The sequence below is a fragment of the Molothrus ater genome, chromosome Z (assembly GCF_012460135.2).
Source record: "Molothrus ater isolate BHLD 08-10-18 breed brown headed cowbird chromosome Z, BPBGC_Mater_1.1, whole genome shotgun sequence".
Taxonomy (NCBI): Eukaryota; Metazoa; Chordata; class Aves; order Passeriformes; family Icteridae; genus Molothrus; species Molothrus ater.
In genome coordinates, this window is record NC_050511.2 from 11,178,744 (window position 1) to 11,202,396 (window position 23,653).

The 23,653-nt window shown below is 39.2% G+C and overlaps 1 protein-coding gene across 4 annotated transcripts in view; it reads left to right on the plus strand.

The window, feature by feature from the left end:
• Nucleotides 1-23,653, plus strand: part of RAI14 (retinoic acid induced 14) — an 85,437-nt gene that overhangs the window by 51,423 nt on the left and 10,361 nt on the right. For all 4 annotated transcript variants that reach the window (XM_036403098.2, XM_036403101.2, XM_036403099.1 and 1 more), the window contains 6 exons: nucleotides 14,062-14,150; nucleotides 15,899-15,963; nucleotides 18,772-18,829; nucleotides 19,026-19,096; nucleotides 20,455-20,561; nucleotides 22,889-23,067. In XM_036403098.2, coding sequence (XP_036258991.1) covers nucleotides 14,062-14,150; nucleotides 15,899-15,963; nucleotides 18,772-18,829; nucleotides 19,026-19,096; nucleotides 20,455-20,561; nucleotides 22,889-23,067 — 569 coding nt within the window. The remainder of the gene's footprint in view (nucleotides 1-14,061; nucleotides 14,151-15,898; nucleotides 15,964-18,771; nucleotides 18,830-19,025; nucleotides 19,097-20,454; nucleotides 20,562-22,888; nucleotides 23,068-23,653) is intronic.

The window sequence follows — 23,653 nt, forward strand, 5'->3', positions numbered from 1 at the left end:
ATGTCCAGCCTCTTTTCCACCAGCACCCCAAGTCCTTCTGGGCAGGGCTGTTCTGGGTCTGTTCATGCCCAGCCTGTGTTTGTGCTTGGGTTTGCCCCGACCCAGGTACAGGACCATCACTTGGCCTTGTTGAACCTCACAAGGCTCAGGTGGTTTTGCTGGTTGCATTTTAGAAAGTTGTCTGCAGTGCCATGTGGGAAGGGAGCTCTTTGGATGAGCGTTCTATTGATCCCTGTGAGTACATATTGATGTGTTTGTTTACTTAGTTAGGATGAAGTTGACTAACCAGAAGAACGTGGTGGATTCAATTATGTAACAGACTGTATAATGTGATTAAAGACTTTGGAATGTGGTTGAAAACAAAAAGGAGAAACAATTACAATATTTTGCAATATTTTGTTTGGTTTGTTAGCTCCATCGTTGTCTGTACCCTTAAGGTGTGACGTGTTTCTTTTAAGACTTTTCTTTCTCAGTCTTTTTGTTAACAACCCTACAAACAAAATTTACAGTGCTGTCCAGATTTTTGAGATATAGTAATATAGTTTATTATTTTAAACAGAATGTGGAGAGGATAATTTTTCATGCTTAGAGAAGTACTTTTAAGTTGTCATTTTATAATTAGATAGCTTCCTATTATAAAATGCTTGAGCTGAAAGGAACAGAGACCAGCTCTGAGGGTATTCTTTATTGGTCCTGTTGTGTACAGTATGTATCATCCCACTGAGTCCTGCTATGATGTGCTCCAGCTTTGGCCCAGTTCTGGACATTACCTCCTAAATTTCCTCTTTGTGTCCTTTTTAATCCCTATCATTTAGGTCCTTTATTTTGTGACTTGTGGACATGCAATAAAATGGAGGTGCTTAAAATAATGAGGTCTAGGTACCTCATTAATTTAAGGTATCTACTACTAAGGTAGATTTTTCTTAGAGATAATATTTACAAATTTTCATTAGGAGGTTTAACTCCTCAGCAGTATCTCTTTAAAAAAAAGGTACTTAAAAAAGACCTTTTCAGAGTAATGAAATTATAGTTTTTTAAGACTTGCTTGACTTTCCACACCGTCACCCTGCCTTTGACTAAGTTCTTTCTATAAACAATAAATCACTTTTAAGGCCATGGAGCAAATCCACCTTTGGCATAAGTTGACACAGTTCCATTGTTGCTCCCACTCACATAGCACAGACTATTGCCAAGCATAGTTGTAATAGAACCTATCTGGAAATCTGACTCTGTCATTGTAGTCTTACTTTGCCAGATAGGTTGGTTGCTTTTTCTTTTGGTCCAGTTATCTTAAACAAAAATATGGGGCTTTCCAGCTTGGAATTTGATCATTTGAATCCACTTAAACTAACAAAAAAAAGGCTTTCAAAAAGATCCCTTTCGGGAATGATCGGATTGGATTCATTCATGTGCTGCACTTTCCACAAGATCAAGTGTTCAAATGGGCTGTTATTTTAAGAAGCTACTGCCATTATTGAGGGGAAGTGAAGGGATGGGGGTGGGGGAATGATTTTGGAAAGGATTTACAGTGTATAAATGGTAGCACTTCCTTGTCCTGAAGTTATTTTGTCAGTGTGCCAGTCCATTACTGCCATGTTTGCATGTTTCTGCAAGGTACTAAACTAGAATTAAATGCTTTTGGCTATTAAGTGAAACAATAGATCTCTGTACATTTTTTTAATCTGCAATTGAATCAGTTGTTGTTCAATAAAATTACTCTAACAATGGTACAAAAAAGCTTTAGAAACTTCTGCAAATTTATGCTTTAAGGACTCTTTCACAAAACTACTGCCAATAGCAGTTAATAGAAAAGATATATTTTCATTTGAAAGAGACTCTTAATGCCTTGGAGGTTGAACTAAAAATAAATTTTGGAGCATATTCCAACTGCAAATACTTGATATTTGTTATGTACATAATATTCATTTTTGTTTTCTTCCTTTTGGATCTTACTGAATAAGGAGGTGGGGACAAGTCGCATGAAAAACATCACTTCTTGAAAAGTAGATAATGTTTTAATTACCTTTGAGAGAGAATGTTTCCTTCTATGTAATAATATTTACCTTAAAAGAAGCTATTGGAAGATTACATAGAATGATGCACAATTTGAGTTGGATGGGACCCATAAAAAACATCAAAGTCCAAGTCCTGTCCCTGCACCAGACACCCCAAGAGTCAGACCATGTGCCTGAGAGCATGGTCCAGACATTTTGAATTCTGTCAGGCTTGGTGCTTTGACCACTGCCCTGGGGAGCAGTTCCAGTGCCCAGCCACCCTCTGGGGAAGAACCTTTTGCTGATACCCAACCTAAACCTCCCCTGACACAACTTCAGGCCATTCCCTCAGGTCCTGTCACTGTCTCCACAGAGCAGAGATCAGTGCCTGCCCCCAATTTGCTCTCACTTGTGAGCGTGTTGTAACTGCAATGAGGTGTCCTGTCAGTCTCAGCTGCTCCTCACACGGCTTCCCCTGCAGACCATAGAGCAAAGTAAGGTCAAGGGACCTGCTCAGGAAATTCTGTTTTAGGAGTAAAAAGGGAGGATAGAAGTTGTTAAGTTCCAGTAGGTGTGGCCAGCAAAATAGCAGCTGTGTCCCTGCCAGCTAGATTGAAGGAGGCACAGACTTTCCTAGGCATTGTGGGGTTTGGAGAATGCATATTCCAGAGCACAGTCAGACCGTCAGCCCTCTCTGTCAAGTAACTTGGAAGCATGATCTCAAATGGGGCCCTGACCAACAAGAAGTTTTTGAACAAGTTAAGCAGGAGATTGCCCATGCAGAAGCCCTTAGGCCAGTCAGAACGGGGCAGGATGTGAGGAATGTGCTGTACACTGCAGCCAGGGAGAATGGTCCTTCCTTGAGCCTAGGGAAGAAGGGACCCGAAGAGACTCAAGGATAACCTCTTGGCTTCTGGAGTCTGGGATACAGAGGATTTGAGGCCAGCTACACCCCAGCTGAGAAGGAGATTCTGGGAGTTTATGAAGGGGTTTGAGCTGCCTCAGAAGTGGGGGGCACTGAAGCACAGGTTGCAGAGCTTTATATATAAAGCCTGCTGGCTTTATAAATTGCTGAATGAGAGAAATGAACAGTGCCCTACCTCTACACTGACTTTTGGATGTTGGCAAACACTCTGTGGTTGTGTCTGGACTGACAGAAAAGGAGCAATTGGTAGTGCAGAGGGAAACCCATCTGGGCTGCTGAAATGTGGCAAGAAATCACTGCCCAGGTAGAGAAATGGGCTGTAAAAGTGCATCATGTAGATGCACACAAATGCAAGGGTCAGGCTGCTGAAGAGCTGTACATCGATTTGATCTCTGAGGAAAAAAAAAATTACTTTTATCACAGTATTTAATTTCTGATGGTCGCAATAATGTCTAGGTTTCTGAACATGGACAAAGTAAGAAAGACCACAGGGATGTCAACCTTTGTTTCATCTCTGTCCAACAGACGGCTGAAATCTGGTTCTTATTCCAAAATGTCTTGTGAAGTTTTATTTCCATGGGAGATCTGGGTGTAAAAGCTTTTGTCTTTCTAAATATTTTTTGAAGTTTTTTTAAGGTTTAAATCATGATTGTTCATTTTTTGTCCCCTCCCCTGCCCTGCAGCTTTGCTAGGGATATAATTTAATTAAGATGTTGATATTAAGTTTCCTGAAAAATTGCTTTCAACTTTAGACAAATGCTCAGAAATGCTAGGCCATGGTTGGATTAATGTGTCCACTGCCAGGATACTAAATTGGGCTAATTAACTTTCTATTATGTTTAGTATGAGCTGATTGTTCATGTATGGTGAGAGGGAATGCTTTTATCTCCACAACAGTGGAGCAATACTTAACTTTGATTTCATAATCAAATCATGGCAATACATGAAAAAATCCACACTGCCTACAAGCACCATTGACAATCATGCAGGCTTTTAAATGAGATCCATGCAGGGGAATTCATGATAGTGGTTTGTTCCTGGCTCTTGACTGAAACTGTGTAGACCGTTTCTGATGGTTTTGACCCCTCACTTGACCCTTCCAACTGGAGTTGGAAAATTTCATGATCCAGTTTTTAGTTCTTGCCTACACTTTTGACAGAATTTGAAATCAACAGCATCCAGGCTCTGTCATTTTTAAAGTAATTTTTATAGGCTATTTTAGCATTTTTGTAGCTTCATGTTATTAGGGAAAAAAAAACAGGCCATCTTCTGAAGAGACAGAAATTAATCATTTTTAGTTGTATTTCAGTTCCAAAGATCCTAAACTTTTTACTTTATCTCTTTAGTGATTTCCTATGTTGTAAATCAAACAAATTCCATGTATTTAAAAAACAAACTCCCTATTCCATATAAAGTTCTCTGAGCATTAAGAATCCCAATGGATTTTGCATCTTACATGCATGGGGCTTCATGCAGATGATATCTGAAGTTCAAAGGCAAAACAACCAGTCTGCAATTTCTTGAGCCAGCTTGTGTCTTCTGTTCTAAATGTCCTTTTTACACAGCTGATGGCTATTCTTAAGAGATTTTGTATTTCATTGTCTTTTAGTGGGACTGTCATCTCAGAGGGAAGCAAATCCTCTTCTGAAGGGCCCTTGTACTCGTGTTTGGGTGAGCCTGTGAGCCTCCCGCCTACAGGCAGGATTGGCCAAACCTGTACTGCAGCATGAGGCAGCCACTGGAATTCCCTGTTGATGCAGCTCCATTTGCAGAGTTGCCAAACACCCAGATTTTGCCAGACCTGGCTGGCTTTCAACACGTTTGTCAGTTGCTTGGATCAGAGGAGAGCCTGGATGATTGGGAGTTTTTGTATGCCTGGGTTGAAACAGCTGCAGTTTGGCTCATGTGGAGGCAAAACCCAGCGCCCCAGTTTCCCGTGGGGAATGCTGTGCCTGCTCCCTGCACTTGTCCCATCTGAGCTGGCAGGAGAGCCATGAAGGAAGCGTGCCTCTCATGGGTTGGGCCAGAATCAACCTCTTCAAGGCTGGGGGGGACAGGGTTAAGGCTGCAGTTGTTTTTCAGATTTATATCTACATAATGGGCTGCAGTTGTTTTACATGTTTTTCAAAGATTTATGCAACCAAATGAGCTGTATGTGTAGATTTTAATTATACCCACTGGCTGTTACTGGCATAAAAACGTACTCTAATCTAGGAAGGGGAGCAGACAGCCGAAACAGAGTAATGTGTAAATGCTGAATTTACTTAAGTTTTTTTTTTTTAACTTCAAACTGAGGTCTCAGGCAGTAGACTGTGCTGGTGGCTGCTTATTTACTAGATTTATGTTTCACTCTGTTTTCTGCTATCTTCTTTACAGTCCTGTGTTAGGAAACTGCTGAAAGGTAGCTGGAAAGTAAATGAAAAATTCAGAAAAGCTCTGAAGTTGCACATGCCTGTGGCCCAGCCCCTAGTTGTCTTCCAGTATATGGAATCTTAAGTAGTATAGTTATTCTGAAATACACAATAAAAAGTATATTGCCATAATAATCCAAGGAGTTTCTTCTAAAAAAATACGAAGTGGTCATATTAACCAGTGGTCTTTGAATGTGTTACAAGTAGAGTGATTACTATGAGTACATGTTATTGCACTTGGTTTGCGAATATCCCATGAAGTACGAGAAGTTCATTTTGTACAGCTTAATAAAAAAATAAGCACATCCAAACAGTTGCTTCAAATCTGAAGAGATGGGAAGTATTATGAACCTAAAAGGTACAGAAACATCAAGGACAACATATCCTGAGCTATCACTTGTCAGTATCCCTCAGGTTCATAAGGATATTTCTGCTCATCGGTTCTTGGAGGACTAGATGCAGTTCTTAAGTCTTGCTGGATTTTCACACTACGAAAATATTTGCTTTAGATTAACCTTTACTCAATTGCTCTTCCTCTTTTGAGCCTTTTCCTGGCCTCTTGTTAGGCCAACATGGTTCGGGATTAAATTGCTCTAATGTTCATGACTTTCCATATACAAAGGTGATTATCAGCAATTGCTGACCCACAGGCAGCAACACCAAGTGAGTTGTGTTGCACTATGTAGTTGTTGCTCTCATCTTTGGGCTTAACTTTAACTTTGAACTCTGTTGGGCCTTGAAAGGACTGAAGATGTCTAGCTGGTTTTACCCAGCTTCTGGAAGAAAGTCATCTTTACCTGGGCACATCCTCAGGGATTTCACGCTGTGCTAAAAAGATGATGTGCCATTGGGCATGAATACTGAGAAGGTAACTGAGCACCTGTTTGGACTTTATACATGGGATGTGGTCTTAAAGAAACTATCAGAAGTAATCTTCCCTACTTGTCTGCCTTCCTTGGCTTTGGAGGCTCAGGCCACGCTGCACAGATTTCTGGGCTCTTTATGCTTTCTGAGACTTCATCGTTTGTCATACTTTGCTATTTTTCTACCCTACAACTCAATTTTTTGGTTTTTTTTTTTACTTTTAGAAAGTACTACTTTAAAAAGTACTAATTTTTACTACTCCAAAAATAAAAAAAGTATGTCTAAATTTCAGACTTTCTGTCAACATCTAGGAATGCCTTGAAGCTTCTGCTTGCAGAATCTCTGTTGCATTTCGCTGACATTAGTTCCTGAGGAATTTTAAAATAGACACTGTTCAAGAAACTTTATGTGGTAAATCTAAATTGTGAGCACTTGTGTTTACAAGTAATGGTACATGGAAGGAAAGTCCATACATTTCAGACTTGAAGTGGGAGTTTGTGTTAATGTGGTAATAGAGTTTGCCAAAGAAAACTGTATGTGAAAATGGAACTGCTAGAGCACAACCTGAGAATGAAAAGTATAAAGCTGCTGGGGATCCCAGAAATCTCTCTGAAGAGCAGCTGGGTGGATATTTTGCTGAGTTTGAAGGCTAAAATCAGGAGTCTGTAGCTTCCCAGCTCCTCTGTTGCATGACGCAATTGCTTCTTTTCTACAAGAAAACAGCCATTAAAGAGGCTTGCCTTTTATTAATGTCCTATAGCTTGAGGTGTGTATGATTGAAACAAGACTTTTCATGCTATGATGTAAAGATGGAAACTTTATATGAAAACTGCATTGTTTTGGTTTCATATATGAAACTTCATATGAAAACTGCATTGTTTTGGTTTCAAAAGTGGTGGGTTTTTTGGTTTTGTTGGTTTTTTGACAGTTGTCCTAAAATACATGCTACACAGAAGGGGCATGCAGGATTTTTGTCAGAGGGTTCTGTGTGTACTGGGGCAGGGCAGATGCCATCTCATATTAAAATAGAAGGATACAGTCTGTGTGCAGCAGTTCACTTTACTGTGGGTGGTGCTAAAGGGGAGAGAGGGGAAAATAATCTCATACAGCTCCTGGTAAATCCATACCCGCCTCTGTCAACTTCTTAAAATCTTGCACTGCACTCTAGAAGCTGTTTGCAGCAACTCATTGACTGACTGTTTTAAAACTCTAAAAACATAATTTTCTCAGCTTGTACTGGTGCCAGCTCTGATTTGAAAACAAAAAGTATTTCCTTTCTTCCTCCTAAGATAATTTTTGAACTCTTTCGGCTGCATGTATGCAAGTGACAAGATAATGATATGGAATGCCACCATTATTGAAAAGCCACGTTTTTTACAGTTGCTCTTGGGAGTAGGTAAAATGGGTGCAGTGTGAAGCTGTAATTTTTATTTGTTTAAAGAAAATAATAAAAATCCCCAAAGAACTGGTAAGTATTGATAGTGATTATCTGTAGATGTCTAATTTTCTTTTAAGACAGTCTGATCTGCCAGACATCAGTATGGCTCCTCAATAACTAAATTACTTGTTCTACCTACAACATATATTGTCCCAAATGAGTGACAGTATCTTGGTAATGCAGTTAGGAAAAGATGAAGTTCCCTTTGACTTTCATAGCAAAACATTAATGGTTTCATTTTAGGTTAAAGGTGAATTCTACATGCTGCTCCTTATTTTTCATGAACAGATTGCCTCTGTGCTGTGTGATGAAGCAGTGGAAGGCAGCTTTGGTTTCCAACTGGTTTTGTTTCCTGTGCCTGCTCACCAGCCACACAGTAACCTGCCTGCCTCTGCTGGTGCAAGGAGAAAGCACAACCCAGAGAGGGCTTGCAGAGAAAGGCAGAAGACACCTCCCACTCAGAACTGTTACGGAGCTTTCCCAATCATTTAATCTGAGGGTGGTCATTTCTCTATTATTAGGTTTGAGGTGTATCGAAAAGGGTTTACTTTCAAAATTGTTTTAGTGCTGATAAAATCTCAAGCCCTTCACCGATCGGTAAACCATATTCTTCTACAGCGACTGGTCATGGTGCTACATGTGAGAGGAGGCCACACTGGACTTCCTCCTGTGTGACACCAGCTATTCTCTTCATGCAAAGAATGTGCTGCTCTAGTAACTCGTGGCCCTTTCTCCTTCAGACCAGCTCTTGGTGCTTCTGCCACTCAGCCTGTGGTGGAAAGCAACCAAAAGCTGGATTTCATCTACTGTGTTTATTTTAGCTGTTGTTATTGAAGGAGGAGTTGAGGCCTTGAGGGATAGCATTGTAAGCTAGGTGCTGCTTCTAAAATATATAAAAGCTCCAGTTAGTTCAGAAAGTCAGCCAGGTTATCAGTAAGTCACTTTGTGGCTGAGGTAGCTGGTGAATTGCTTGGCTGTCTGATCTGGTAGTAGCAAAGCTTAAATGTATTCAATTTTTTTATATTTTTTTCTTTTATTTTATCAGCAATACAAGGTCTCTATGCAGCTTTGTATCTTTATCATTCTTGTTTGTGTGAAGGTATTGGTTGGTGGGGAAACTATAAATCATCAAATTGTTGGAAGGCAAGTTAGACTTTTTAAAAGTCAACAAAGGGTTGACATCCATTAGAAAATGAAGAAGAATGATCTGCCTTGGGGAGGGATGTTTTTACTCAAAATAAACCTTGACAATGAGTGTATATGAGTTCATAGTGTTTTTCAAACATTATTGCACTTAAAATATTTTCAGAGCACTCAGATTGAAATTGCAGAGAACAATAGTATTATACAGTTGCATATAAGTTTGACTGGTTTCCATGTTTGTCATAATAGGAAATAGCAAATACAATATTCACTTAGCATCCATAGTTCAGCCAAATTCCTTATTGGCTTTGGACTTCGGTAAGTAGTGTGTTGAAGTGCTTTCAGGGCTTGGAGAAAATCTGTTACAGAGTATGCTAATTCTGCCCAGAAAAAACTCTGGAGCATGACCTTGCCAAACAGAGATTGAACCCTCTGATTGGGTGTAATTCTGCTTTCCCCCCGCCACCCCGTTTTTCTTTTTGCAAATGATAATTTCTTTGTTAGAAGGTTATTGTCTTAAATTAAGACTTGATATTTATTTTTTTCTGATTTTATCACATTTCTCTTTACTTTTGCAGCACTTCCCCTAGATATATGGACCACCCAGTTGTTTTAAGCCAGCTGTCAAAATACCATTCAGTAAGAGGATTTGCAGGAAGCAGCTCTGCAAATGGTTAAGAAGAGAACCTGAATTTAGCAGAGCCATGTCTTACTGCTAATACCACCTTAGCAATTGCCATCAGCTACAGTTTTACAAGTCTAACCCCTAAATGTGGATTATTTCTTTCTACTTATGGTGTAATGATTTGTAAAGAAAAGTTTTATGTGAACTGAGTGGTAAAAATTACAGTCCTTTTTCATTTGAGTTAGACTGACATTTAAATAATTTTTGGAAACACTCATTCTTGGTCTTTTGTCAAAGACTGGCTCTATCTGAACTCTTGTGCTTTGTCTGTCAGATGCTGGTTAAAGAAGTCTTCATTCCCTTGCTGGTTTAATATTGTGACCAAAATGGGGAAAAGGTCATTTGCCCTCAATAAGGCATGGGCTGTTTAGGACAGATGTAAGTGCTTCACCCGTTGACATCTATCTGTAAAAAATCTGCTGCTTCAGAGTAGTTCAGGGATGTCATACACAGCTGTGTCCTCTGTTCAGGCAGCAAGCATCATAAAAAGCCTCTATCAATGTGGGGGTTTTATTTGAGTAACATTTCAGGTTAAAAAATTTGAGGTCCTGACAAGATTTTGAGGTGATATCCTTCAGTTGAACCTGAACCTCATGAAATGAATTCACTTTCACTCTAAAAGTCTGTTTATTCCAACTGGGCTTTGCATCCTTCACAACTAACATAATTTTTCACCTTTTCTTGTTAAGTACTGAGTAAATATGAGACCTGTACATTCCCAGTAGGAAAAAGAAGTGTCAACCTACTGATCTTCTACCTGCTGCAGAGGTGGGTCTTGAATCACTGGGAATGGTAGCTGCTCCTCTGCTCACTGAAACGTCTGGATACAACAAAAAGAGACCATCCTGCTCCTCAGGAAGAACAGAAATGTTTTGCAGCAATAAAAGTAATCTATCTCAAAACAGTTCAGGCTGAGCTATCAAGACGTAGCTCTAAGTGGCAGTAACAGGCTTAGCTATTGTGAAGGGAAAATGAACTATGTTGTAATGGGATCTTCAGCTGAATGAGAATCCAACCCTCAGTGTGGCCCTTGGTCCAAATGAAGTCTTACATGTTTGTTTTTGTGTACCTAAGTCATTGCACAACCAGGAAATGGGAGGAAAAGTTGTTTGCTTTCATATCAAGGAAAGTTTATTCATAGGAGATGCAAGTAAAATGCACCACTCTTTAAGGCGTCCAGATGGTGAGAACTCCAGTATTTGGAAACCTGCAGTTTTTGCCTCAAGTATTTTAGGAAATTATGTAGCTTGTTAGGAATTATTCTGAAATGATTGTCTACAGTCTTCTTTGTTTCAAGACCCTGCCTTGCTATATAGGATTCTTCAGTATTTACTACTCAAGTGTTTGGGTTTGGGGTTTTTCTTTGTTTGTTTGAGTCGGCTATTTTGTTTGTTTGGGTTTTTTTAACTTCAAAAAACCTTAAAAAAAAAAACCAAAAAAAACCCCAAAAAACAAAACCGATGCAAAAAAACCCCAAACCAAAGCAGGGGCTATTAACTTTAAAATCAGAATTGCTTCTTAAGGGGGAGGGTTTGTCCAACACTAATAGTTTAGCTTTAATATGACTGTGATAGGTTCATTCCGTTCTGGAGTTGTTCTCTCTATAGAGCAGGACTCTGTTAACTAAATCAGCAGTTAAGTAAGCATATCCCCCATTCCCTTCCAATTGCTCTGAGACTGTTAAGAAAAAAATATCTCACCACAGGTTCATGTTAGAGGTAGTACCAGAAAAAGGATGCAGAGAGGAGACACACAGCAAGCCGTTCTTTGTGAAATAAAACATCTGCGTGTGTGATGACTTGTTGAGAACTGCCATGGGAATTGTTTTTGTTGGTGGGATTCATGTGTTCATAGGAGCATAGCCTGAAAAGAGTTATTTTTAATTTTCTCTGATATTTTTTTACAGTCAGATTTTACCTAAATAAAACTTCTTTAGCACTTGCGTGTTCATGTTGCATTTGGCGCCGTCCTACAAAGTCTGTCCGTAAAATCTCAGTGCCCCAGATTTAGCCAAGTTATTATTATTCAGGTATTTATTATTACTATGAATATTGTCAAATGTAAGTTAGCCAAGTGTGTGTTTCACAGTCTTCCTAATACATAAGAGAATTTGATTGTATTTTGTGTTTACACAAATGTATCAGAACATGTTTTGGTATTTTGCTGGTATGTTGTGCTGGCTAAATTAGAGGTGTTGGAATTTGTCAGACTCCTCTTGTGTCCCTCCCCCAGTCATTTTCCCAGAGCCTGAGAAACCATTTCTTCCAAAGAATGTTTACACAACTTTGCATTGGTCACCAAGTACATGAAGTTTTGATTTTGAATGACTGGAGAACAGACAGCAGCAGCCCTGCTTGTGCTCCTGGACGTGTTAACTCTTCAGTTTGATTATGGCAGTAGAATTCACAGGATGAACACACAGAATGCTTTTATATTTGCAGAGAAAGGCTTAAGTGCTGCCTGTCTGCCATTTGCAATCAGCAGCAGCCAGTGTAGAAGGAAGGACTCCTCCTAGGAAGTGAGGTGTTTGCTGTACTTGGTAGACAATTCTGTTCCAGGACTTCTCCTGTTTTGATTAATTCTCCTCTCTTTGCGAGATGTTGTCTGTAGGTCTCTTTCTCTGCTGAGTTTTCAAGAAGTCTATGGCTTAGAGAAACATGGTGTTGTCATTCACAGACTCTGTGTCTGAAATACCCATTTCATTCCTGCCTGTTGTTCCAAGTTTCCCTGGTTAGGCTGAACTTTCAGTGTTAGCTTTAACACTTAAAGGAAGCAGTTGTTCAAAATATAAGCTCCTAAATATATTAGTTGATGTGGCTCTGTGATTTATGATGTTTCTTTTACATTCCAGAAGAAAATCCCTTCTACAAAATTTAAAAAATTAATACCTCCTTCAAAAGATATTAGAAAGCATCCCAAGAATCCTGGCTTTTTCAGTTTGGTGCACATTTGATGATGGTTCTAACTTTCCACACACAAAGAAATAGTAATTAGAAGTGTTTTGTCTTTAATTTTTGTTTTATGTAACTCCCACTGAAAAAACTGCTCTGTGCGCATCAGGCTGATGTTGGTAGGACTCACATTGGTAGCAGGATGTCTGCCCATATCTTAAAACTTGACAGCACTGGTATGTCATGCATCAGGAGGATATAAAACTTCTCTGTTTTCAGAAGCTTTCCCTTCATTTTTGCTTCAGGGCAAAATGAAGTCAGCATCATCTCTGTAGCACTGCTTCTGTGAATGTTGATGTGCCCACCTTGAGGATGTCAAACATAAAATCTCAGCTGTAAAAAGGCTTGAATTCAGTATAATTTCTTTGGTTTGTTCTGTAATTACATCTTAGGTAATTGATGCTTGGAAGTGCATCCTGCCATGGTGTGGTTGGTAATGTCTGCAGTTTCACACTGTTTAAGCAAGCAAGTGCTTGAAGTGAACAGCAAAACCACAAGTGGAAAAATACATCTCTGGCACAATCTCTCAAATATTCAGTAGCTTTGATTTCTCCAGGTGATACTCAGAGTAAAGTGTTTTCCCCCACCCATACACAAAGGAAAGATGAGCTTTATAAAGGACAGTGCAGAAATACAACTTGAGGTAGTTTAATTAAGGAAATGCAGAATCATGTTTTAGAGGAACTAAATTTTGTCCACTGAAAGGGGAAAATCTAACTAAATCTGACTAAATCTGACTACTCTGACTAAAATATCTAGAACAAAGTCAGTTATTATGATTGTTTTCTTTATTAATTCCCCAAGCCCAGGCATTCTTTGGGATGGTATTATATCACTAGGGACATAAGTCTAGAAATTGTGTGAGACTAGATAAAGTACATAAAGTATATGATATGAGCTGATGAGACAGCAGCCCATGTAAAATCATAGAATCATGGGGTTGTTCAGGTTGGAAAAGACCTCTAAGATCATTCAGTCCAACCATTAACCCAGCAACCCACATCCACCACTAAACAGTGTTCCCCCACCAGTGTCACATCTGCCTGTGTCTTAAGTATGTCCAAGAGCCTTCCAGGGATAGTAACACCACCAACTCCCTGGGCAGCTTTTTCCAGTGCTTGACAACCCTTTCAGTCAAGAAGTTTTTCCTCATGCCCAATCTAACCTCCCCTGGTGCAGCTTGAGGCCATTTCCTCTCATCCTATCCCAAGTTACCTGGGAGAAGAGACCAACCCCCAGCAGGCTACACCCTCCTGTCAGGCATCTGTAGAGAGTCATAAGGTCCCTCTTGAGCCTCCTTTTCTCCAGAATAAACATCCTCAGCTCCTTCAGCTGCTCCTCATATAACTTGTTCTCAAATCTTTGCCAGCCTCATTACCCTTCTCTGGACATGTTCCAGAACATCAACATCTTTCTTGTAAGAAGGGTCCCAAAATGAACACGTTGTCTGACCTGCAGTATGGAAGTATGACTACAAAGTCTTTCTGATGTGCCATCTCACTTCCAGAGCTGTTATCTTCCTGGGAGGAAATGGAAAGATACCAAAAGATCTAAGGACAGGGAGGAAAGAATTTGCCTATGTGAAGTTAGTGAATGAAAGAGAAAAGATATTTTAATAATAATAAAAGACATGTAAATGCTCTCTTCCAGTTTTCACCTGGCAGCCACGAAAGGGCATGCAGAGTGCCTCAGGATCATGGTGACACATGGTGCAGATGTGACAGCCCAAGATGGTGCAGGTATGTCTCTCTATACCAGTAGCATGATACACTCAATTTGCTTACATAGTCATTGATGTGCAGAGTGAAAACACAGATTTGACAATTTTGCTTTTCCCCACACACCCTGTAGGAAAAGCAGTTGTAACACTTGCAGGTTTGGGTATATTTGCTTTCCTGCACGGAGAATTCAGAATCTAAAGTCCTTAAAATCTTTTGTCCTAATGCTATACATTTCAGTGTTTGTAGTGGGCTCCAGATATAAAATATTTGCTTGATGTTTTTAAATTGTTATTTTTAAGTGAAAAAAAAGAGAAGAAGAAAATAATTATCCTCCCCACCTCTTCTTATTATTACAGGTTGCATCAAGATCTTCAGTTTTACTTTCATGTTTATCCAAGCTATTAATCCCATTAATTTTATAGGAGTTGCAGTAAGACAATTCTTCAGGATTATGACACAGTGAAAACAGCTGATACAGGCCGAAACAGAGCTGAGAGCTGTTAAGTATGATGTCTCAGTTCTCAAAAGTCCTGTGCTTAATTACTGCTCTGCTAGGAGAGTGATGGGAGCTGAATTTGAAACTGGCAAACTCTTCTTAATAGATTTCAGTCGACACTTCTTCAGAATCTGTGCCCAGCATTTTCTCTGGCTAGCTCAGCCACCTGGATGACCTGTCAGCATTCTGTCTTTCCAGTAATGATCTGTAATTGCTGGGCTCATGAGTTCTGTTTTGCCACTTACTGCAGCCTGAGGGAATCTCTGTCATATGTGGGAATCATTTACCTCCATATATAAAGAAGTGTCTGTGATAGTGGAAGAAGCATTCGTATTTTATGTAATGATAAGGGAATATATGTACCTGATGCAGACTATAATTCCAAACTCGTGCTTCACCTTGCCTGATGAATTATTGATCACTTGGGTAGTAAAAGGTTGCCTGCCTACTTCCACCTGAGAGTGTCAGCCCACTACTCTTTAGTGAAATCCTTCTATGTGAAAGTCACACCATTTGCAATGAGAGCTTCCTGTCACAAGTGTCTTTGTCTTTATTGAGTACTAAATCCTGGGTCCTTCTTTTCTTAGTTGCATGGATAATTTCTGCTTTTGCTGTCTTGCCATCAATTTTTCAGATGCTCTGTAAGATGAAGCTGAAGGAGAGACTTCAGTGTTTCATCATAAATCCATAATCAGTAAATCATCATGAATTCAGCTAAATGAAAACCAATGCAGACCTGTATTTGATAGAGAATAGGAAATCTGTGAGGTGCAAACCAAAGCAGGCCTGTGTTTGAGTCTTCTGTGTCTACTTCATGGATGACACAAACTTAATATATTTGTAGGTGGTGAATTTGGCATGTTTTGCTCTTGATGCTGGGTACATTTTCATTGCCAAATAGCAAAAATCATGACACCGACAGACATCCGTGTGCAAGGGAGGCTGTGTAATACTGGAAAATTGTTTTCTAAGAAACAAGACATAATGTACAATTTTAGACTTGCTTCTTCCTAGGTGTAGTCTGATACAATGTTTGTGTCACTCCTTTATATGAATTAAGACTTTAAGATTATTCTGTTACTTGTCTGAACAGGTAGTAAAGACATTCTGCTTGATGTAGGTTTTTACTTTATTTTCTCTACCCTTACTTTTTATGTGTTGTGATAGGAACAAGACAGATAATTCAAGATTTTTCCTTTGACATGGAAGGTTTTATTCCTGTGCTTTGGCATGATTGAATAATTAATTTGCTTTGCTTTTATTCTTTTAGGGCACAGTGCTTTACATCTTGCAGCAAAGAACAGCCACCCTGATTGCATTAAGAGGTTACTTCAGGTAAAAGAAAAATCAAATTGATTTTGATTTTTGAAATTTTCGTTTGCTTTCATTAGACTCATTTTATGCTAATAATCTGCACCACACTTCTATACTGTTCTATCTCCTTGGCATCAAGAGAGGTGCATCACGAGTTTAAACATAAAGAGTTTAAGGACATTGTAGGCACTGTGAATGGATGATAGAAAACAGTGTAACTTCCCTGAGTGGTCTGCAAATACAGTTTTCTATGTCCAGCTGCTCTGACATAGCTTGGTTGGGTTTCAAGTAGTTGTAGCTTCAGTTTAACTTCCTGTGTTTTGTCTGTGTGTTTGGACGACTTGGAATTAGGATGGATTAAGAGTTACAGGGGAAAAGGTTTTTCACTTCTGGGGGAATTCTGATAATGTTCCACTGGAATGCTTTCTGTCTGTTCACCATAGAAACATTTTCAAGTTTAAAGTAAAAAAGAGATGAAAACAAAGTAGTTTAGATCTAAAAATCATATGGAAATAATAGAATCTTCAGTGAAATGAGGTAAAGGACAGTGAGGGGTTAGAAAGGGAGTTGAAAGAATGGGGAGAGAAAATAAGAAAAACAAAAGTGAAGATGAACAGAAAAGTCTCATTGTGTTGAAGGTGAGTGTTAGTAAGCAAAGACATTGTCCATCTCAACTTCATTTCAGAAATACAGGTAAGTTTTCATGGTGGTGATCAGAGAAACAGAACAGATTTTTCTAAGTTTGGAGTTATCAGATCTCAGATAAAATAATGAATACAGACTGAGAATACAAATGAAATAATGATTAACAACCCTGCTGGAACACGATGGTGCAGATAAAGAATAGATCCTATATCCCAGCCTCCAGATTGTTTTTCCCTGGTTGCTCAGGGCTCTCCAGCTGTCCGGGGACTGACCTCTGTCAGTGTCTGACAATACAGGGTCCAGTTTCACTGATTCTCACCTCCACCCCTTGCCGGCGGTCTGCCCAGGGTTATCCTCAGCCCCGATCCACGTCGCCATCAGGCCGTGGCTGCTGGCATCGCAGGCAGCTCAGAACCAGCCGTGCTTAACACCAGGGACCTGCTTTTGTTGGTGTTTTTCCGCTTTCATTTCAATATGGAGGCTTATAAATACATTTCTAAGTGCAGACCTGTTGGTGATATCCTCCAGTAATTCATGCTCTTAGGGTTATCTTCTGTGGATCAAAGTGTGTGTGCAAGGAATGTCTGACTGGTGTTGAGCTAAAACAGGTGGAAAAAATTATTTTACACAGGCAGAATCATGACATTTTTGTTACACGATGTAATGGTCTATGTGATCCTGTTTTCCTAGATAATCACAGGTGTGTGGGAGACAGTGCTGCATATAAAAGTCAAAAGTTACAGTGTTTGTTTTCTGGAAATGAAAGCAACCAACTGTCCAATAAAAAGCTTTGAAACTTGTGAAGGGCTTAGAGAGCCACTCCTGTCAGGAGCAGCTGAGGGAGCTGGTGGCGTTTAATCTGGAGAAAAGGAGGCTTAGGGTAGACCATATCACAATGAGAAAAGAGGAAATGGCCTCAAGTTGCACCCAGGGAACTTTAAGTTGGATAATAAGAAAATTTCTTCACCTGGAGGAATTTAAGAGCTGTGTAGATGTGAGACATGTCTCAGTGATTAACTTGGCAGTGCTGGGTTAATAGCTGGATTTGATGATCATGATGGCTATTTCCAACCAAAATTCTCTTTGCTGTAACTAAAACAAAAATCTTTGGTCCATTTAATATTGGGGTTAACTGTCTCATCACAGCCTCAGGTTATTAAGTCCCATCCTCCAAGATTGCTCTCTTCAATTTGCTGTTGTTTGCACTTTTTGGGCCTGAAGCTGCAACGGTGTCCTTGGACATCTTGGAAATCCTTGGAATAGGATTGTTTTGTCTAACTAAACTGTGAAGAGAACTTGCTAACACTATATGGAGTTCAGACTTATGAACTAATGCAGTACAGAATCTGGATAATATGAAAGCTAAAACTTAAGTCATCAAGAGGGATGGAGCATGTCTGCTGTGAGGAAAGGCTAAGACTGTGGTGTTTAGCCTGGAGAAGAGAAGGAGACCTTAGAGCTGCTCTTCAGTATCTAAAGGGGCCACACAAGAAAACCAAAGAGGGAGTTTTTACTTGGGTATATTGTGATAGGACAAGTGGCAATGGCTCAAACTACAGGAGGGTAGGTTTAGATTCAGTATTAGGAAGAAATTCTTTACTGTGAGGCAAGTTGAGCAGAGAAGCTCTGGGTGCCCCATCCCTGGCAGGCCATGTTGGATGGGGCATTGAGCAACCTGGTCTAGTGGAACATGTCCCTGCCCATGGCAGGGAGTTAGAACAAGATGATCTTTAAGGTCTTTTCTAATCCAAACTTTGGCATGGTTCTATGAAATGCAGGACAAATTGCCTTAGGACATGGTTGCTTTAGCTTTTACTCTAATGTTAAAAAGAAAAAAAAAATCTGAAGCAAAAGAGACTTTATTTACTGATTTATTTATTACTTTATTTATTTATGTATTTATTTACTTTTTTATTTACTGACTTAAATTATTCTGAAACCATAACATTTTTTAGGGACAGTTCTCTTAACCATGAGGATTTCCTATAGCTTCAATATAATTTGGTGTGAAGACAGGAAATAGCAGATTGGTAGAGAGAGAAGTTGTACCTTCCTTCAGTGTTCTTCTCTGAAGCAGCACATAAATGTTTTTGCAAAGATGTTAGCACTCTGTCTATATAAAAGATATGTTTTATTTTCTTTCTGTCTCTCTAATTGCTTTTTCTCCTTTTCCTTATTGTGCAGAGTAAATGCCCAGCTGACACCACTGACAATTCTGGGAAAACAGCTTTACATTATGCAGGTAACTTCTTTGATGAAAGTTTGTACTGTTTTGTTGTGCTTGATATTCCTAACTTATCAGCCAAAATTTCTTTCTGTAACCCACTGCAATGCTGCAGTATTGCAAGTAGAAGTGTGGGACGCAAATTTTGAAATTGGTGTTTAATGGACTTTCACAGTTGTCTTGTTTTTTTAAATTTAATTTAATTTTGTTTTAGCTGCATGTGGGTGTCTTCAGGCAGTTCAACTCCTGTGTGAGCACAAATGTCCCATTAACATCAAAGATTTGGTATGTACCTCCTCTCCTGTGTGTACTGCAGATACTTAAGAACTTTTATCACCCTCATTCCATGTGTTACCATGCTCCATCTCGGGTGCAGTAGTTGAAAGCAATGCTGTGCTCACACCTTCAGGGTTTCTCTGCTGGAGGAAGTTCCTTTTGCAGCTTGCCATTGTAGAGGTGTGGAAGCACTTCGCAATCTGATACTGTAGTGGCAGGATTTGCTGATTGTTGAGACATTGGCACAGGTAGCTACAATCAATTCTTACATGTTCAAAGCATAATTAAAAATGTCCCCTGGAGGCTTTGGAAAAGACCCAGTATGTGGCCAAGGGCTGCAAAATGCTCACAAAGCCCAGTCATAGCATGACATGCCTGGGGGGAACAAATATACCTCATGTATTCTAAAGGCTCAGAGACACTACTGTGAAATGTGTACAACCAACCAGGTCTGGCTTTGGGAATGATGCCTGATATAAAACCTAATGACAGAAGGAAGGGATCTGTAAAGCACAGGCCAGGCAGAAAGTGATAAAGATACTCAAGCTTGTTTGGTTTTGGCTTTGGTCTATATCTGGTCTTTGTAGCAAAATATGCCACAGACATAGATATCTGATCTAAGATTTCAGCAGATGCTTTTTAAAGGCATAAAAGGTTTGTTCAGTCTTAAGGCTGTATGAGTATCTTAAAAATGTCCTACATCATGCCCAGGTATAGGAAAGAGAGAGACCAGCTTCAGAGGTGCATGACAAAATGATAAGGAATGATCAGAATTTGGGCAGTGGACCTAACTGGGAAATTCCAGTTAGCTACTAGTAAAAAAATAGCCTCACCTTGAAGGCAGTCAAACAGTGGAACTGGTACTTAGAGCTGTGTCTTTACCTTTGGAGGTGCTTAAAATGTGACTGGACGAGTCTCTGAGCAATGTGCTGAAACTTGAAGTTTGCCTAGCTCTGGATTGAGAAAGAAGTGGGAGAAAGCCCCAGATACCTCTAAGGGTGTCTTCCAATTTGTTATTCCATGACTTCATGAAATGTTGTATTTTTCCCTAATACTTAGTTAAAATTACCATTTTTTGTTATGAAGCTACAGAAAGATATTTTGTAGTTTCAAAATAATTGTGTTTTAGCATTGAGCAAACAGCAAAGGGAGTACAAAGCAAGTTCCTGCTCCCTGTGTTTTGCATCATCCCAAACAGACTAGAAAGGAATTATAACACACTCAGCTATGTTTATGGTACACATGAAAATGTGCTAATAGCACCTCATTTTTGCTATGTTAAGGTAAAATTTGCAGCTGACTTTAAATCTCAGTGTGTTTTTATAAATGGATGGAATACTTCATAGTTTCTTTATATGCATTTCTAGGATGGGAATATACCTCTGCTGCTTGCAGTACAAAATGGTCATACAGAAGTCTGCAAATACCTTCTCGATCATGGAGCAGACATCAACACCAGGGATAAAAATGGAAGGTACAGTACATTAACATGTTGATTCTTCACCAAAGCTGACTGTCAAATGAAGATTTCTTCTCAAATCCTTCCCAAAATAGTTGATGTTAGGTGAAATAATGCTTTCTGTACTAGACAGCATATCCAGATTGCTGAGAAGGCTTACAGAATTCTGACTGAAGTAAAAGATGAAGCAGAAACTGTGTGGCTATAAAACTAATCTGCCTGTAAGATTTCCCTTGTGATACCAGCGCATTTAAATTATTCCTGTACAAATATGATTGACAGCACTCACCCACACATCACTTTCTAAGTATCCCAGATAAAATGCTGCTCTCTTCTTGGAATGAGTTAATACCTCCAACTTAAATCCTTAAAACTGCTAGTTGTGAGCAAAATCTGTGAGGGTTGCTTTTTCTGCCATAATGCAGCCACAGCAGCAAGAAAAAAAAATACAGTAAATCTCTATAGTGGAGATGCTGTTTTTTAAGAAGGTGCCAGTTTGAGATTTTTCTGCATTAAGAGAGATAGTGCAAATATCAGACAACTTCTTAAAAAGCAACATCCTTGTAGTGAAAAATGCACTTGTTCTGATGATACTGACAAAGATCAAGAGTCTTAGAAAATTATGGACTATTTTATAAACAGCTGGTTAAATTGTGGAAGTAAAGCAGGATACTGACAAGACTTGGCACTTACACTTCATAGCAATTTTGATTATTCTGTGTGACACAATGCTGATTCTGTTCTCTGGTGGCACCTGTGAATATAAGACTGGGCCCTAACTTGTTTTTTATCAGTCCAAAGTTCATTAGAGTGCTCTTTATTTCCAGTTGTCTGAAGAAAACCCCTCTGTTTTCTGTCAGTTTTCACGGCCTCATTGGTGCTTTGAACCTGAGGTGCTGCACCCTCTGAGGCCTCTGCCTTGTCCTCGCTCTCCTAGTGTTTAATCAGCAGTGTTAAGGCTTTTGGCTTTAATTGGATGAAGGAGTTTCTGTCACAGATAGGACTCCCATTTTTGTATTTTTTTTTAAGATAGCAGTGTATGTAGAAGCAACAAAACATTGTAACATGGAATGTGCTGGTTTACTTCTTGCTTTAATTGTGGTGAGGGGAGTGACTAGTCCTGCACTTCATGTTCACAGAAGTAGTTAAGATTTTACTGAAACAGGAGAAACCTCATTGGGAGAAGAGAGGGATAACCTTGGAAAATGGCATCTCCAGATTCCTATCATGTCCAGACTAAGTGAATTATTTTGGTAATCTAAAACCATCCCTGTGACTCTGGAGGTGTTATCCAAGTTATCACTCACCACTACTTTTAGCACAGTACTGCAATAGCGTCACTTTTCCAAGTGACTCACCCATTAGAGGGAGTGTGTTTAATTCATTAGTGAAACTGTTTTCCTAATAGTTAGCAAATATTATCACTGTAGTAACTTTTCAGCATTGTATCTGCACTGAGGAATGTATTTGGCAGTAAACTTGGCCAACTTATTAGACATGTTTTCATGCTGAGAAAGGAGAACTGTGCCTGAGCAGGAAGTCAGTATTAGAGCATGCTTGAAAGGTGAGGTTTTCTGTGTGTTTGTAATTATTCTGTATGTCTCTTATGACCCCTTCAAACAATTGAGAAAAGCAGATACATGTTAGGAAAAGATTCCTTCTATATGCTATGCTTACTCTAGGAGCTATCTCTGTGCAGCTGCACTGTGTAGGAAAGGGAATTGTTTGTGCTGTCATGAAATCCTTTTTTTCTTTTTTTTAGGCTGACAGTAGCATAGGGTTTGAGGTCAAACTCTTCTCTTGGACTCACTGAAGATCTTTTAGATTTAATTGTCTTTTTGATTGAAATCTGTTTGTCTGTTTTGTCTCGAACACAACATGTGGAGGAGAACACAACATGTGGAAAGAAATAAAGGTTTTCTTGTTGTACCACCACTGTAATCAGAGTGTAGCGATGAGGTTTGTTTGTCTGACTTTACCCTGCGGCCATTTCTATCTATGACTCTCCTCTCAGCCTCAGGAGGCCATATTTAGAAATGTTTGCAGACCTGTATTTGCAGCTGGAGTGTATGAGGAAGAGGAGGAAGAGCTAGCAAGTGTCTGTTTGTAAGGAGAAAGAGAAGAATATTATATTATCTTTTATATTATTATTATTATTATTATTATTATTATTATTATTATTATTATTATTATATTATCTGTTTGTAAGGAGAAAGAGAAGAATATTATTTATTGCACAGTAACAGTCACAATATTTTTTTTCACTGAAGAAATGAGCTGCTAAAGAGAATGCCTTGACACTTGCTGTTTGTATTTTGTTTTTTTTATCTTCTCTTGTTCAGAACTGCTTTGATGATGGCTTGTGAAGCTAGTAGCCTTAACATGGTGGAAGCTTTCCTTAGGAGAGGTGCAGATGTCACTTTAGTAGATATCTTTGGACAGAATGCTCTGCATTATGCCAAGCTCTCTGAGAATACAGGAATCCAGAATCTCCTGTCGTCAAAGATGTCGCAGGACGTGGGTATGTGAGAGAGGCTGACCTGCCCTTTGTCACTTCTTGATTTAGCACTGAGCAAATTTACTTAAAAGTGTAGCCTGAAATGCTGCAAAAGCCATTTTCAAGATTATCTGGCTGAAATTTCCCAAAAACTCTTTGCCGTTGATGGTAATATTTAGCATGAGATAAAACCCTGAGCAAGCCAAAAAGAGGTGTATTGGAGAAAGACAAGTTGATGTAGCAACATTGTGAAATTTTGCATACAATTTGGAATGGATTCTCTTTTATACATAGAACCCCTCAGCAGAGGGGTTGGAGAAGGAACTAAAGCAAGCAGAGCATTTTATGGTCAAACTACAATGGATTTCTGAAGTAGGAAATTTAATGCATAAGAATGGTGCAAGACCAGAATAAGAATTGTCATGATTCTTCAGATTTTATCTCAAAATGAAATGAGACAGTAGCAGAGAAAGAATGTAATTGAAATGGAATTTGCAAATTCTACTTTTCAGGTGTCAGACAGGAATTCAAAAACCAAACCATTTATCTATGGTATGGGAAGCAGAGCAGAGAGGTGGGTCAAAAATAGAAAGTAATTCTTCCTTTAATA